The sequence below is a fragment of the Procambarus clarkii genome, chromosome 69 (assembly GCF_040958095.1).
Source record: "Procambarus clarkii isolate CNS0578487 chromosome 69, FALCON_Pclarkii_2.0, whole genome shotgun sequence".
NCBI classification, from domain to species: Eukaryota; Metazoa; Arthropoda; class Malacostraca; order Decapoda; family Cambaridae; genus Procambarus; species Procambarus clarkii.
Window position 1 is genome coordinate 23,762,558 of NC_091218.1, and position 15,004 is coordinate 23,777,561.

Consider the following 15,004-nt stretch of genomic DNA (forward strand, 5'->3'; position numbering starts at 1 on the left):
GGGATAATGTTTCTGCGATGCACCGCCCACAGAAGCCAGGATGACTGCGCATTCATCTGAAGCTTCGGCATCCTTGGCGAGTCCCGTTGAAGCATAATCATAACGTCTCATAATGGACGTCACTTTAAGCGCACTGAAAGACAAATGCAAGCTTTAACAATATTGTTCACAACATGTTTACAGCACAATGTTGTACTGAACAAAGGATATAGGTTGCATCTGAAAATTTGGTTTTAATACACTTGCACACACATTGGTCTTTCCTTCACCATTGTATTTTTTTTTAATTTGCTAGTTTTAATATTTCATTCATTTATTTGCATTAAGAAATCAAGTGTACTGTATATTTAATTGAAAAACTTAATTTTCAGCCTCAAGCCAAGGGAAACGATCCAGCAGTTGGATCACTGTCTAATCGTATTACTACAATGGTTGTCAGCTAGTGTATTAAAATTCTAAATGTAATAAAATTAACGATAATTAAAATATAGCAAGATATTTCTCTTTACTTTTCCGCTGTTTTCCTATTTATAATGTATTCATGAAGATGGGAGTGACTTATTCTTATTGGAAGTGCTGTAAGGCTTTGAATGAGGAAGGGGGAGGGAGGAAAGTCGCTTCCTTTGGCAAGTCCCATAGGGCCTTACTACTGTCAGCCAGGATTAGAACGATACTCTCGTCTCCTTAGTCAGGGAGAGAAAGAATCTTTACAAACACTCCCACATAAGTATATAAGGAGATTGCCGAATTCTTAATCCAGCCCTGAAGCTGGCGAAAGGTATATTATTCTATACTAAACAAATCCTCATAAAAGCAGCACTTTAAATAAAAAGAAAAGCAAAGTAACAGCCTAAGACATGTCAACAACAGCTAGCAATCATCCATCACTTTAAACTACAATGAACCTCCAGAAAAAGATACAAATTAATTATGGCAAATGGCCTGGGAGTGATGGAGACCAGCTAAGAAACTACCAATTTATTTTAGCCAAAGCCTGTCTTCCTCAGGCATGACTTGCAAATAATGGAAAGAAAACATTGAATTAAATTTTACTTTCCCTCTGTTCCTTCAAATCTTGTGTTCTTTGCTGAAGTATTTAATGAATCTGACTTCACATTGTGGTGTTTCTACTCTTTGTATTGGTATCCTTATGAAAAAATTTGTTCTAATTTTTTTAGCTCAAAAGACAAATAACCACAATGTGGCTGAATTCTTTATGGTTCACAGCACTTTCAGCTCCATATTTTCTGGTCCACTAAGGTTACACAATGCTGACATCCATAATGAAAAAAAAAAGATATTTTATTAAATATTTATTTTGCATTTATCAGTGTAAACATCTTCCAAATCACAACTTCACATAATTTTATAATTAATTGAATTTAATGATAAATGCTGTAAACATTGAATTCATTGAATTCGTCAACACACACCTAGAGAATTTGTGCAAATAATTTTTTTTCTAAAAGATTCATACTTAATCCTGAAAAGCAGTACATAATGTATGAATTATACATTAAATTATTTTAAAATATTACTTTAAACCTAGTTTACAGTATATAAAATCTTGCAGTTAATGTTAAAAGCATAAAGTTGGCAACTATACCAGAGTAGTCTGCACATTTTCTAGCTTTTCCTAATATTTGAGTATGTGGTACCCACATTAGGTTACTACTGTAGTAATAGTAATTACTTAATTCGTATTGGTGTATACTTTTCCATTGGAGACTTTCAGCGCTGTGGAGAGGGGGAACCTGCTGCCTGGGTAACGGCTTTTTCCCCAAATCAACCTACCCTGGCTTTGCGCCCTGGTGAGGCCTCTCCAGACCGACAACCAGAGCGCAACTCCATAGTCTCCTGAGACTGATGGATGCCTACTACTACACTACACAAATCTAATTTTTAATATTCCACTCATTTGTGAATGATAAAATTTGTATATGGAAAACATTAATATATTGTACTGTATTAAATAAGCTGCTTTCCTGCAAACTAAGGTTTACAAGGCCATTAAAGATAAAGGGTCCACACATTACAAACTCGAGGACGTTTTCTCTCTGAATAATGTATAATATTTACTGTAAGTAATATTTGACTTTTGCCCCCATGAATACTGTATATTAATCACTCACAGGAAATCATGACCTTAATCGCTCCGCCGTCACCAGTACGAGCAGTTTCAAATGCCTTTTTTGCTTCCTCGAGAGTGAATCGATGGGTGATTAGGGGTTTGACGTTAATCTTTCCCGAGGCAACCATAGCCAAAGACGTTGGATAGCTGGAAAAAAAAAAAAAAAATTATTAGTACTATTTATTTTAGGTACCTGTATATTACGGCAATCTGTAACTTTAAACACCATATACCCAAGACAACAAAACAAAAAGGCATCTTATTTTTGTAAAATATTCTCTATTATTAATCCTTCGTGCACCTTTCTAGGCTGGCCCATAGTAGCTCCCTATGCATTGGCTCTGGTACCACATACACACCGAAAAAACTCTCCGGCCTCTGGAAATGAGCAGGCTTACTAAACACCAGGACCAGACTGGTATTCTTATAGAACCCAGGAGAGCATCGGGATCAAATTGACCCAAAATGGTTAAACTACTGATGAAGTGCAGGTAACGCAAAAGAATTTATGTAACTTTATTAAAGGGTGAAGATGGTAATGAAAGAAGCTACAGTTTGCTCATTGTCAACAAACCATGCGTTATTACTCAAGTGTACCACCAGGTGGCATCTTGTGTCACACAGAGGTGCTGCATGCCAATCCCCGTATGTGCACCTAATACCAAATATGTTACTATTCTTCTACAAGGAGCAAAGGACCAGTACCGTTTTATGAGTTAATTGGGGTTAGTATTACGTAGGAATAATGTTGTTCCACAAGGGACAATGCTTAGAAATTTTTCATTATGGCCAGTCTGGGTCCATTGTTTGCCTCTGATTTTGTTGGTTGATTTGTGATGGTATTCTCATCCACCCATGACCTGACTTCTGCTGGTTGCAGGGATGTAAGATGATGTTTCGAGTTCAAGACATTCCTGTTGCCTCTATTCCACGTTCTAGGTTCAGATTTTATTTCATCCAAGAATCTGCAATATTTATTGCTGAATGTCTGTTGGTTGCGACACCCTGAAAGTTAACGGTTTCAGGCCGCTTCTACCCTCCAAGCACGCACCTTATGGTACTGGTTTTTTTCCTCCCCCCCCCCCCAGTCTTCAATTGTGGTTAGTGCTGTGGGAGGTGAGCCGAATCTCTATGATAAGGATTTTGAGGTAGTAGTAGCAGGCATCCTGCGGTCTTGGGTACAGTATTTTGAGGTACAGTATCAGTAGATAACCCAAGCTTAACAAGTTTCCTGTCTTCCACCTACTGGAGATCATTAGGAAAACTATCAATTTATATTTAATTGGTTAACATTAAATATAACATTACATTGTTTTGACCTGAAATACCAATTATTGGTACAAATAGAGATCAAATGCTATTATTTAATATTTAATCCTTTGTCTGCAACCCCCTGCTTATGAGAATGCCCTGGAGTATGGGAAAAAAAAATTGCAAAAATTGGTTTTCCATTTAACCGTCAATGTGTTTCCTTGTCATGGGGGAAAAAAATATGACTTACTTTGGCTGTGATGGAGGGAGGAAATTTCAATGACATCACGATTCAAGTATTTATGAAGCAATTGCATGGTGCAGGTTGCCCCAGGCTGAGCATTTGGCTCAAGCTGCCATGAATATATTTTTACACACTTTAATGTCACATTGTTTTCCTAGTTTTTTGCTGTAATATTACTCAATAGTGTGTCATTTGAAAAATTTATGTAATAAAATGTGTGGAACAGTGTGCTCAAATACAGTATTTGTGTCACTCATATGTGCACCATATTATAATTTTAGAACAATAAAACTGTTTTTGCTGTTATTCCTCACTATTCACATGTTAATCTATATTTTTATGCATCATTAAGAACCATCAAACAGTTCTGATGGATGCAATAACCTTTTAACCAGTAATCAAAGTTTAGCCTAGCCCTGCATATAATGCACAAAGTTTTAAATACACATTAAAAATATGAATAAAATATATTTAATGCTTTTATATCATGGTTTTTCAAGTGCAATGATGCATTGGGCTATCAATAATGCATTGATATCACAATGTTAAAGTATAGGTACGCAACGATATATTCGTGTCAGTAATATGCACACAATATTATGTTCTTTGAACAATAAAACATTTTTTGCTGTTATTACACTATACACACATACAACTAGCCACATTTTTATGCATCATTATGAACCATAAAGCTGTTCTGGTGGGTGTGGTTCTCTCTTAATCCAAGCACAGTATGCTAATCAATTGTCAATGGCACCTGACAAAGCAAAGTGCCTCCCAATATATTATGCACATCGCTAACTAGCCACAATACTGCTATTATTGAAAGTGGAGGAAAACCCAGTGTATGTATAGTATATTACAAACACTGAATGTAACCTTCATCCTTTCTTAAGGTGCCGTATACAATGTTTTGAACAAGATTCTAGGAATTTGCGTTTATGTCATGTAGAGCGCCTCACTTTAGGTGAGGCGCTATTAGGTGAGTATTAGGTGAGTAGTTGGCGTCCATCATTAGACGTCACGATTATGCTCTCCAGGGACTTGCAAAGCGATGTCTAATTTTCAGAAGACTGCTCAATTATCCTGATTTTGGGGACTAGTGGGCTGGGGTCTGGAATCATTGTTTCCATTTTGAACACCACAAGGTCCGTGCTTGTATATATTAATAAGGGTATTTAATTTTGCTCCCTTAAGAATAATTTTACTGTTAATCGAATCTATCAGTAGATTTAGTACAGTACTGTACTGTACTAAAAGTAGATCCGATTGATCTTTAAAACTATTCTTACCACTTTGAGCTGCCTGACTTGCAGGCTCCAGCCCTCTCCATGGTGGCCTGGCATTTTCCCCGCCAGCGCACACCCACACTAAAATGTGTATACTCTTTTCAGTTTTCTCACGTCAAATTCTGTGTTACATCGTTCATTTTGGTATCAAATTGTTCGCAATAGAATTCTCTCAAGGGATATATGCATACAAGGTAAAACAAACGGGCATGCTACCCACAGCAAACCAGAAAATCCGCCGAGTGTTACCCATGAGCGAGCACCCATCCGTACACCTGCACTCAATTATGTATATGTACGCTTTGCAGTTTGATCACCTCAATTTTCGTGTTACGTTGTTCATTTTGGTATCAAATTGTCCACAATAGAATGCTCTAAAGGGATTATATGCATATAAGGGCAAATTGAAGAACATTACCAATATCATAAGATAAAGTATATGGTCATGCGAAAAACTGTCATTATTTTACATTTGTTATTCATTCCCGACATTATTTGTAACAATATCATTCCTTTTTGTGTTGCTTCCTTCACATAAATGTTTGTACCACAATATCCTATGTATAACAAAATTAATAAACATGCCTGTTCTTACCACCTAATGATGTTTGTAGAGCACGAGTTGAGCATTAGGTTGAACCACTCCACCTGCTCCAGGAAAATGTTTCCTGAAGTTTCTCAACCTATGTTTTATAGGTGGAGTGGATTGTGGGTAAGCATTACTGCTTATCCACCCAGCATGTTCTCTTGCGATGGTACGAGCCGGAATATGGTGCAGGACAAAGTGCCACACCACACCACTTGCACTTATACCTGGTGTCCTTCCTTATACCAGACTTGTAGAAGACACGACACTTCAGACTTATCTCAGTGCGAACTGGGGAATGGTTCAAGTTCCTGTTCAGATGTTTGGGTTTATTCACAATACAAGGCTTTCTCCTAGCAGCAGCACCACAAGAAGTAATCAGAACCCCGTCTTCTGAGTCAAACGATTAATTTTCATCTCTAGATGAAGGGAACAGTACCTGCTTCACACCTGATGGTCCAGGGGCTGCAATGTTGTGGCCAGTAGATCTGCTCTCATCGTCATGTACATCACCAGCATGTATGATGTCATTTTGGAGAGGCCAATTCTTGTACTTAAAGTTCAACAGTGACCAAATTATTACTTCATGGAACTGGAGCAATGAGAGTTTCTTTATATCAGTTGTGTAGTACTTGTATAACAAAAGCACTATGGATAGCCATTTGCAGAAAGAAATGGATAGCCATTTGCAGAAATGTGATTTTCTTCATCCACTCGTGACATTTCCGTGTAAAATGATAATATTTGACCATTTAATAAAAGTGATCAACACCTCTCATGTGGGTATTGTAGTCACAGATTGTCTTTGGTTTGTTTACAATGACCTCTTGCAATGAGGATGATCCATCAGGTTTGTGTACTAGTTTCCTTTGCTCCACTTCTTGTGTATTGTGTCAAGTTGTGATGAGTGAAACTATTCTTATCTTTCCACAGAATTATAAAAGTTTGTGCTTCTGTCAGAATACAGTTTTATCTACTGGCAGTTTATCATATGCTTGTAGCTGAAGATCTTTTGGTGCACCACGCTGATATCAGAATACCACAGGTGCATACACCTTGTTCAAGCAGCTTTTCACCAAGTTGAACCGAGTTATGGTAGTTATCCATATATAAATGGTAACCTTGTTCTTAAGTGGTTCAATCAAGCCCATAACTATTATTGTTGTCTTCCCAGTTCCAGCATACACTTCAAAATCACAGATGTAACCAATATGCAATTCAGCCAGCATGTACAGCTTTACTCTATACTTAGCAGATTTATTTTTATTATAAACCTTGAAAGCTAGACATGAAAGCACTCCATGACATTGTGTCTTCATCCAAACAGATTTTTCCGAGGAATGTATAATGTTTTGCATTTATATACGAGATATTCCATGAATGTTCTAACTTTTATTAGTCTGTCTTGATTGTCTTTGGGAATGGCATTATTGTTACGAGTATGAAAATATTTAGCAATCAATTCATATCGTCTCACAGTCAAAGTATTGAAAGAAAGTACATGCCACAATTTACCCGTTTGCCAGTACATTCTCATCACTGGCATCATCACAATGCCCATCAACACTGTCAGTCCCAAATATCTGGCAAGCTCTTTTACACTCACTTCATCCCACTTTTTGTTTGTGTTGTTTGAAGCGTTGGACATGCTTTGTGATGCATACAAGTTTGTTTCAAATACAGCAAATTTCAAATATTTCAGCAAAACTCCCATAACAAATAACTAAAAATCCCAGAGGAGTGCTAGGTACTGGTAGTCAAGCTTGGTCTTCCAGTAAAATTGTCTACAAATGGTGCAGTGTTATCAGTAGACCAAGCTTCACCAGAACTGGTGTGTGTGTGGGGTATGTTGGGTACGAGCGGTACGAGTTCTAATAGCAGACCCTGCACGTGTGGCGGTATCAAGATCATCATCATCACTCCCCCTCACTTTCAATTTCATCCTCGACTGCTGTTTTAGTTTCAACCACCTCACTATCTATATCACTGTCACTTTTGGCACTTTCAAGTTAAAGATCAGAAAATTCTTCAACTTAAGTCTGAAATTTTGTTGGCGCGAGTTTCATTTTGCTGTACTTTTGGTGAACACTACTTAGCTTCTCCCTCAGACGTGTTTATTTTCCTGCTTTCATCCTGGAATGGCTCTGTTCTTGATCACCATCCATCTTGGAGCAAATGTAGTGTATAAAGGCAGTAACAAATATAGCAGGAACGGGCACATATGTTGGACGCGAGGGAAGGCTGCAGCAGTCACGAGAGTAGACACGATAACAATGGGCCTACCGCTTGCCAGGCGGCGCAGTGATGCCACATTCCCATCATAGGAAGTGATGAATGTGATATTTTTTTCCCATCACAGAAAACGATTAGATGTTGGCGCACATTTTAAAACACGTCCCATAATGATCGAAAAAAATGGAATTTTAACAAATTTTAATTTTGGACACAAAAAGCTGCACCGCCGGACATCCGTAGAGTTATTTATGGACGCAATATCTGTCACAGACAGCCGAAAGTGTTAAGGAAGCAAAATTAACTAGCCTCAACCTCATTAATACACAAGCACAGACCTTTTAGTATTTACAATAGAAACAATGATTCCACGGACCCCTGCCCACAGTTTCCAGCAATCAGGATAATTGATCATTCTTCTGAAAATTAGACATCCCTTGGAAAGTCCCTGGAGAGCATAATCACAGCGGCGTCTAATGATGAACGCCAAGTAAGGTGCTCCGCCAGACATAAATGCAAATTCCTAGAATCTTGTTCAGAACTTTGTATACAACACTGAGAAAGAATGTAGGTCACATCCAAAAATTTGGTTTTTAATACACTTACACATATATTGTCTTTCCTTCACCTTCATCCAAGCACTACAGTATTTTAGTAAGTTTCTCCAATGCTATTATTATCAGAATTCTTTTCACTAAATTCCTAATATGAATCAGCTCCACACATTTCTTTTCTATAATAACAAATAACATGGATACTCTTTCATGATCAAGATGCACAAAACTGCAGCTATGTGCTATGGATGTTTGCCTCATGCTGTAGACATCATAATCAGCATTGGGTTTACTGATATCTGAACCTTATACAGTACATAGCTTTTATCAGTCAGGATCTTCTATGACCCTACCATCTTTAAATAATTGTAGTTATTTATTTCACCATGCAGCTCATGCGGTGGGTTTGAGGTGCCTGACAGCGCTGTCAGCTGCTGTTGCATAAACTATTCATCATCATCACTCAGGACTGAGGCTCCTCACACCCAGGAAGGGTGCCCATGATTTGTTCAAAAGATGGCATCTGTTTACTGGAGGCCCGAGGAACATATGTGAACCCTGTGTACCTACAGGGAGTTTTAAATCTTACACAAACCTTTGAAACATTCCTCATTGTTTTGTGTAGTTGTAAAAAATGGTGAGACCATCCCTGATTGTCATGCACATTTGAAGGGTTAAGGATTTCACCTATAAAATATTAATCTTGTTGTTTTAAAATTACTCCTTACCGCAACACCACTTGTAATACATCTTTGGAATTCATTACAATTAATTCCAAGAAATCAATCCTATACAATGAGAAATGACTACAAAATTACCGCCAAATCTTACTTGTTGGCGTATCGAAATACACCTCGAATGTCAACTTCACGGGCACCAGCATTAACCACCGGAATTTTAACCTCATCAGGACCATGGCCAATCAACACCAACACGCCACCAGATTTTGTAGCCTGTGAGAATAAAAGTACATAAATACCACAATTTATTTAAAAGTAGCTACTACAGCTTAATTATTAAGGCTATTAAAAAAATAAATGTTAAATAAATGTGTACTATAAAGAATGCAAGACTGGAGGATTTACCCTCGACTCATCCGAGTCTTGCTTGTAAAGAATGTTTTTCTTATTTATTTTTAGGAGAATACAGTTGCCTATTGTTTTTACAAATATACATGGTACCTTTTTACATGGCCACCAAGATGCATAATACTTCAGGCAAATCTTGAAGCTACCAAAGTAGTTATGGAATATATTAGGAATTTGGAGCAAGTTGAATGTTAAAGTAGTTAGTTTTAAATCTAATCATTAATCTATGCCAAAAATACAATTACATTAAAAGTATTTTCCAAGTAAAATCTTAATGATCAATTTAAATAGTATTTTATATAGCAAACAAAATTTAATTATATTTTCTTTTGAATAAGGATGGTATCTACATTGGCTTGCAAAGGATTAACTCAATCATGCACACTTCATATTGGGCAATAGTACAAGTGTGAACTCCGACGCACTGATTTGTTACCTTGACCAGCAGGGCATCAGTAATAACGGAATGGATGTCATTATTTCTAAGCACAATTTTGTAAACATGCCAGATCATTGCTAACCAGGAGAATTTTGTTTACTATTTTTAATTTCTGTAACTGTTTTGCTTCATCTACAAGGAAAAAAAATATTCAATCTGTGTGTGTTTTGCACCTGAAGAATTTAGTTATTGCCATAGATAAAGGATTAAGCAAAAAGGTCAGGGAGCTTGTGAAGCAGTCTTCCAAGATAAAAAAAAAAAAAAAATGCTGGTATAGCCAGCCTTTGGAAATTGATTCAAGCCCGAGACCCATAATGAAGGTACTAGAACCCAGGACTAGAATCTGACTCGACAAAGCTAGGGAAGCCTGGGGATAGGAGATCTACCAAAAACAGAAAAGAACACTAGAAATAATAGGCACAACAACAAAATGAGCAACTACTTGAAGGAACAGGTGAACCCCGAAAGCGAGCAAGGCAAATGATCATTGTTGCAGGCATACCAATCCGAACCTTAATGTGCCCAACCACCACCAGATGGTAGTCCAAGCCACCCAGAGTCCCAGCCAGCTACCCACCTCACTCACTAGTGTTCTAGTGAGTGAGGCAGGTTTAGTGTTTTGTTGCAGTTGCATCGCTCTGCAGAGCTCATTACACTACATAACTTCATTTTCAGTTTGTGGTTTTGGCTATCCTTAGAACAGCAATTCCACAATGAGCCATTGTTTTAGTTTTTAATTTATGCTTAGCAATTTTTTTGTGCTACCCACATCAGGACTGCCTTGGCTAATATTTCACTCTAGCTGTGAGACAGTTACCATCCCTGATAGTTGGCTTTCATTTCCCTTCCAGGGATAACTGTTCTGCAGGATTTGAGTTCCTCCTATACATGTTGGCTCCTCTTGGATCATTTCATTGCTAGGTAGCAAATGGGATTTGTTCTCCACTGCAAGAACTATGTATTAAGAGTTTATGTAGTTTGCATTATGTTCATGTTCCTATTGTGTCTTATTCTAATTTCTTTGCATTTTCATGCCTTATACTATACTTTGTTTCTTTTTCTTGGGGGGCTACATGGGCCATTACCATGATTCATATTTTTGTGTGGCTTTGTACACCTTCCCTAGTAAAAGAAGGCTCAAGGCAAGAACATGACACTTGAGGCACATTAGCACATGTCTAGAGAAAAGCCTTCCCCATCAACAGGGCTCACAGAGGGCCAAAAGCCAATACACTATCGAGAAGTGAGCTGCCTGAAGAGGAAGCAGCTCTTAAGAGACAGCCTAATACCCTGCAGGGAAGATAATCCTGAAGAAGCAAGGGAAACACACGGTTGCCACCATGGAAGGCAATCCTGACAACAGCAAAAGCAGACAGTCAACACTGGAAACACACAAGACGAGTGATACAAAACACTCATGAAGCAAAACATAATACCACACAACAGCCCTCAGGCTAAATGGCAACAATGGGCTCAGAGTGGTGGCCCTGGCCACATGCTAGGCTTGTGAATGAGCTGGTTGCTGGTGAGAAACCAAGGCTGCTATCAGGTGGTGGGCAAGTTTTTCTAGACAATGATTTAGCCATGGAAGTGATTGCATTTTTTGTTAGGGTTACAACTTTGAAACAAGTTGTTTTGGAGTATTTGGGATTTTTGATGGGCATTTTAATGGAACTCTTTATTCTCAGGCTTCCCTTCACCTCTCTAAGCAAGCCAGACTCTGGTCCTGGTGGGCGTTCATGGATGTCAGAGGCCTGGCTCATATTTTACGGATTGGTAGCATTCAGGGTGAAGCATTGGGGAGTTACTAAGGGGATCCTTTCCCCAAAAATATGAAATATAAACCATAATGCATACGTACAAAAATTCCTAGGCGTACACTTGTTTCAGCTCCGCTGCACTCTATTGTTTTGTCTGGCATATCTCCCATTACTTCTTTGACTTGTTTTGCCAATGCTTCAGCATCACTAGTTTTGACAAGAACTGTGTGGTCTGCTCCCATTTCTTTGGCAACTTTCAAGCGATTCTCTGCAATATCTGAAGGAAAATTATATAATTTTTATTCTTAAATATTAATAATAATAAAAAATACTGTTAGCATTTATATGCAAAGCACCTTTCTGACCAAGTTGCTCAATTGCTACAAAATGTAAGTTTTCAATGTCTCCTTCTGAACTTTAAGAAAAAGTCAGGCAATTTAGCATTCTGGTACTGATGTAGTGGAATTTTTTTTAAACTAGTCACTGCAGGGATCACAAAGGCACATGATAAAACAGATTCCTAGCCTCGGTGATCTATTGAAGGCACGACTCTAATCAAGTGAATTCAGAACCCTTTCAAATCCCACTTGGCATCAAACAAAACACCTAGTGTGCCCTAGCTAATACCTTGTGGATCACCCTGACCACCTTCCACTGCCACCAAGTGGCAGAATCTCGTACAATAAAGTACCCTCTGCAAGCGTACTGTAACTTTTTTACAAAACACCACCTCATATACAATAATCATAGAGCAAATTTACTAAGCCATCAATATTGTTCCCTCAGGTAAAACTCTGCATATAGAAGGAACAATCTAACAGACATAAAAGGTAAAAACACTTTTCCTGCAATTCTGAGTGGGGATAAAAGAACACTGCAGGATATAACCAATCCATGATGCTGGTAGTGAGGTCAGTTTGTCAAGAGCCACACATTAAAAATGCATATGGGACATTGTGGAACTTACTTTGATACAAAAGTGTGATTAACAACCCAGAGGAAAGAGTCAATGTTCACTGACCACTCAGATCAGACAGAAGCAAGAAACACCATCTGCAGATTGAGTGAAAATGCCCTGAATGAGGACTATCTTGAGGATGAAACCCTGAGAAACCAGAAGGGCCAACTGCAGAGGCTAACCCCACAGTTAAATGAAATGAACTGAACCTTTCTCCAGCGGCCCACCCAAGAATATGGCCGAGTTTCTTCCAGCACACACACGCACACGCACACACACACACACACACACACACACACACTAACGTCAGTAGTTTCAAAGCATTATATGACAAAGAGTGCTGGGAAGACGGGACACCACGAGCGTAGCTCTCATCCTGTAACTACACTTAGGTAATTACACACACACAAGAATATATAAAAAAAAAAGAGCCAATTCGCATTCAAGTGAAGACCAGGTCACCCTACTGTAAAGGCACAATGTCCAGACAGGAAAGCCAAGACCTACCAAGCAGCACCCAATGATGAAGGCACACTTGCAACTAAGTTTACTGCACCAGAGAGGCCATATCAGATCCAAATAAGACAGACACAGTAGATGTGTTAACAAGGACTTCCTCCCATTGACCTCAAAGCTGAAAAGGGCCAACTGGGAAAGAACCAGATCCCTGGCTAACAGATATACTGAATGGCTGAAACAAAACCACCCAGTCTTCGAGATATAAAGAATCCAGAACTCTGATGTCATATAGGTGGAGATCCAGACATATCATGCAAGTTAATTTGGCAAAAAACTCCAGATGCCAGGCCTAACTCAAACAGAAGAACCAATAGTAGTATTAAACTACTGTTAGTGTACTGCCTTTAGTACTTTGTGTAGTACTAGTACAGCATACTTGGCCCTCTCCTCTTTCTCGTCTACATTAATGACCTTCCAAATGCCTCCCAACGCCTCAAACCAATTCTATTTGCTGACGACACAACCTTCATTTACTCCAGTCCTGACCCCCTTGCTCTAAATGTCACAGTGAATACTGAGCTAAATAAAGTCCATCTTTGACTAACTGCCAATAAACTCACCCTCAACATTGACAAAACTTTCTATACAGTATTTTGTTTGGCAATAAATCCTCAAATCAAATAAATCTCAGGATAAACAATACCCAAATTTGTAACAAAATAGATGGCAAATTCCTTGGCGTTCTCACTGACCACAAGGTAAATTTCCAGGGACACATTCTAAATATATCAAAAAGTTTCAAAAAGTTTCAAAAACTGTTGGCATTCTTTCTAAGATCAGATATTATGTACCTCGCCCTGCCTTGGTGGTGCTCTATTACTCCCTCATCTATTCTTATCTCAACTATGGTATTTGTGCTTGGGGTTCTACTACCCAAAATCATTTAAGTCCTCTAATTACTCAACACAAAGCTGCTATTGGGACAATATCCAACTCTGGTCCCAGACATCACTCGGTACCCCTACTCAAATCTCTGAATATGTTAGATATTAAGTCACTGCACATCCTCTCATGTGTATTATCTATATAAATAAAAATTGAAATGTTCGTTTGTTCAAAATCACTAATCTCCGAAAGGTCTTCACCGATTGCTTTGAAATTTTCACACAACGTTCCATTCGCATCCGAGCAGGTTTTTATATACATATACATACTACTGTATATAGATATCACGTCTGTGACGGGAAAAAACATGCCTTTTTTGAAAAACTGCTTTTCATGCATTTTTCATGCGAGTGAAATCTTCGAAACCTCTTTACCAATTGCTTTAAAATTGTGATACAACGTTGCATTCGAATAGGCGCATGTGTTTATATACATACTATATACATGCCTCACCTGTGACAGGAAAAACATTTTTTTTTTTTTTAAACAACAAGATCTGTTGGACGTAAGAGCAACACACGCTGTAATCTCCGAAAGTTCTTCACCGATTGCTTTGAAATTTTGACAAAACATTATCTTCGAATACGCGTATGTTTTTATATACCTACTATATAGATGCAACACCTGTGACAAGTAAAAACAAGCTTTTTTTTTTAAACAGCGCCATTTGTTGCTTGCAAGAGCAACACATGGTATACTAAATGTTACGATTCCATTTCAATGTTTCCAATTGCATTGATAAATGGAATTTTCATAGATTTCGATTTATTTTCATCTTGATTTAATTATTTTGTGTTAAATTGGGTTGTAATTAAGCTGTGTTTACCATGGCGCTCATTTCGTGAGTATAAGTATAGATGCCACACCTGCGACAGGTAAAACCATGCTTTGTTTGAAAAACAGCGCCATCTGTTGCACGAAGGAACAACTCGCTATACTATACAGTATAAAGATTCCATTTCAATGTTTCGGATTGCATTGATAATTTGAAATTTCATCGATTTTGATTTATTTTTATTTCATTATTTTGTGTGACAATGCCTTGGAATTGAGCTGTGTTGTTTACCA

General features: G+C 38.1%; 2 protein-coding genes across 5 annotated transcripts in view; one reads left to right on the plus strand and one right to left on the minus strand.

Annotated features, from left to right (window-relative positions):
- Nucleotides 1–498, plus strand: part of gry (trafficking protein particle complex subunit 11 gry) — a 56,545-nt gene extending 56,047 nt beyond the window's left edge. For all 3 annotated transcript variants that reach the window (XM_045765159.2, XM_069311251.1, XM_069311252.1), the window contains one exon: nt 372–498. In XM_045765159.2, coding sequence (XP_045621115.2) covers nt 372–443 — 72 coding nt within the window. In that variant the 3' untranslated portion in view covers nt 444–498. The remainder of the gene's footprint in view (nt 1–371) is intronic.
- An 800-nt stretch (nt 499–1,298) lies between these two features.
- Nucleotides 1,299–15,004, minus strand: part of LOC123772142 (sorbitol dehydrogenase) — a 31,813-nt gene continuing 18,107 nt past the window's right edge. For both annotated transcript variants that reach the window (XM_045765160.2, XM_045765161.2), the window contains 3 exons: nt 11,676–11,851; nt 9,119–9,240; nt 1,299–2,278 (listed from right to left, as the gene is read on the minus strand). In XM_045765160.2, the coding sequence (XP_045621116.2) occupies nt 2,125–2,278; nt 9,119–9,240; nt 11,676–11,851 (452 nt within the window). In that variant the 3' untranslated portion in view covers nt 1,299–2,124. The remainder of the gene's footprint in view (nt 2,279–9,118; nt 9,241–11,675; nt 11,852–15,004) is intronic.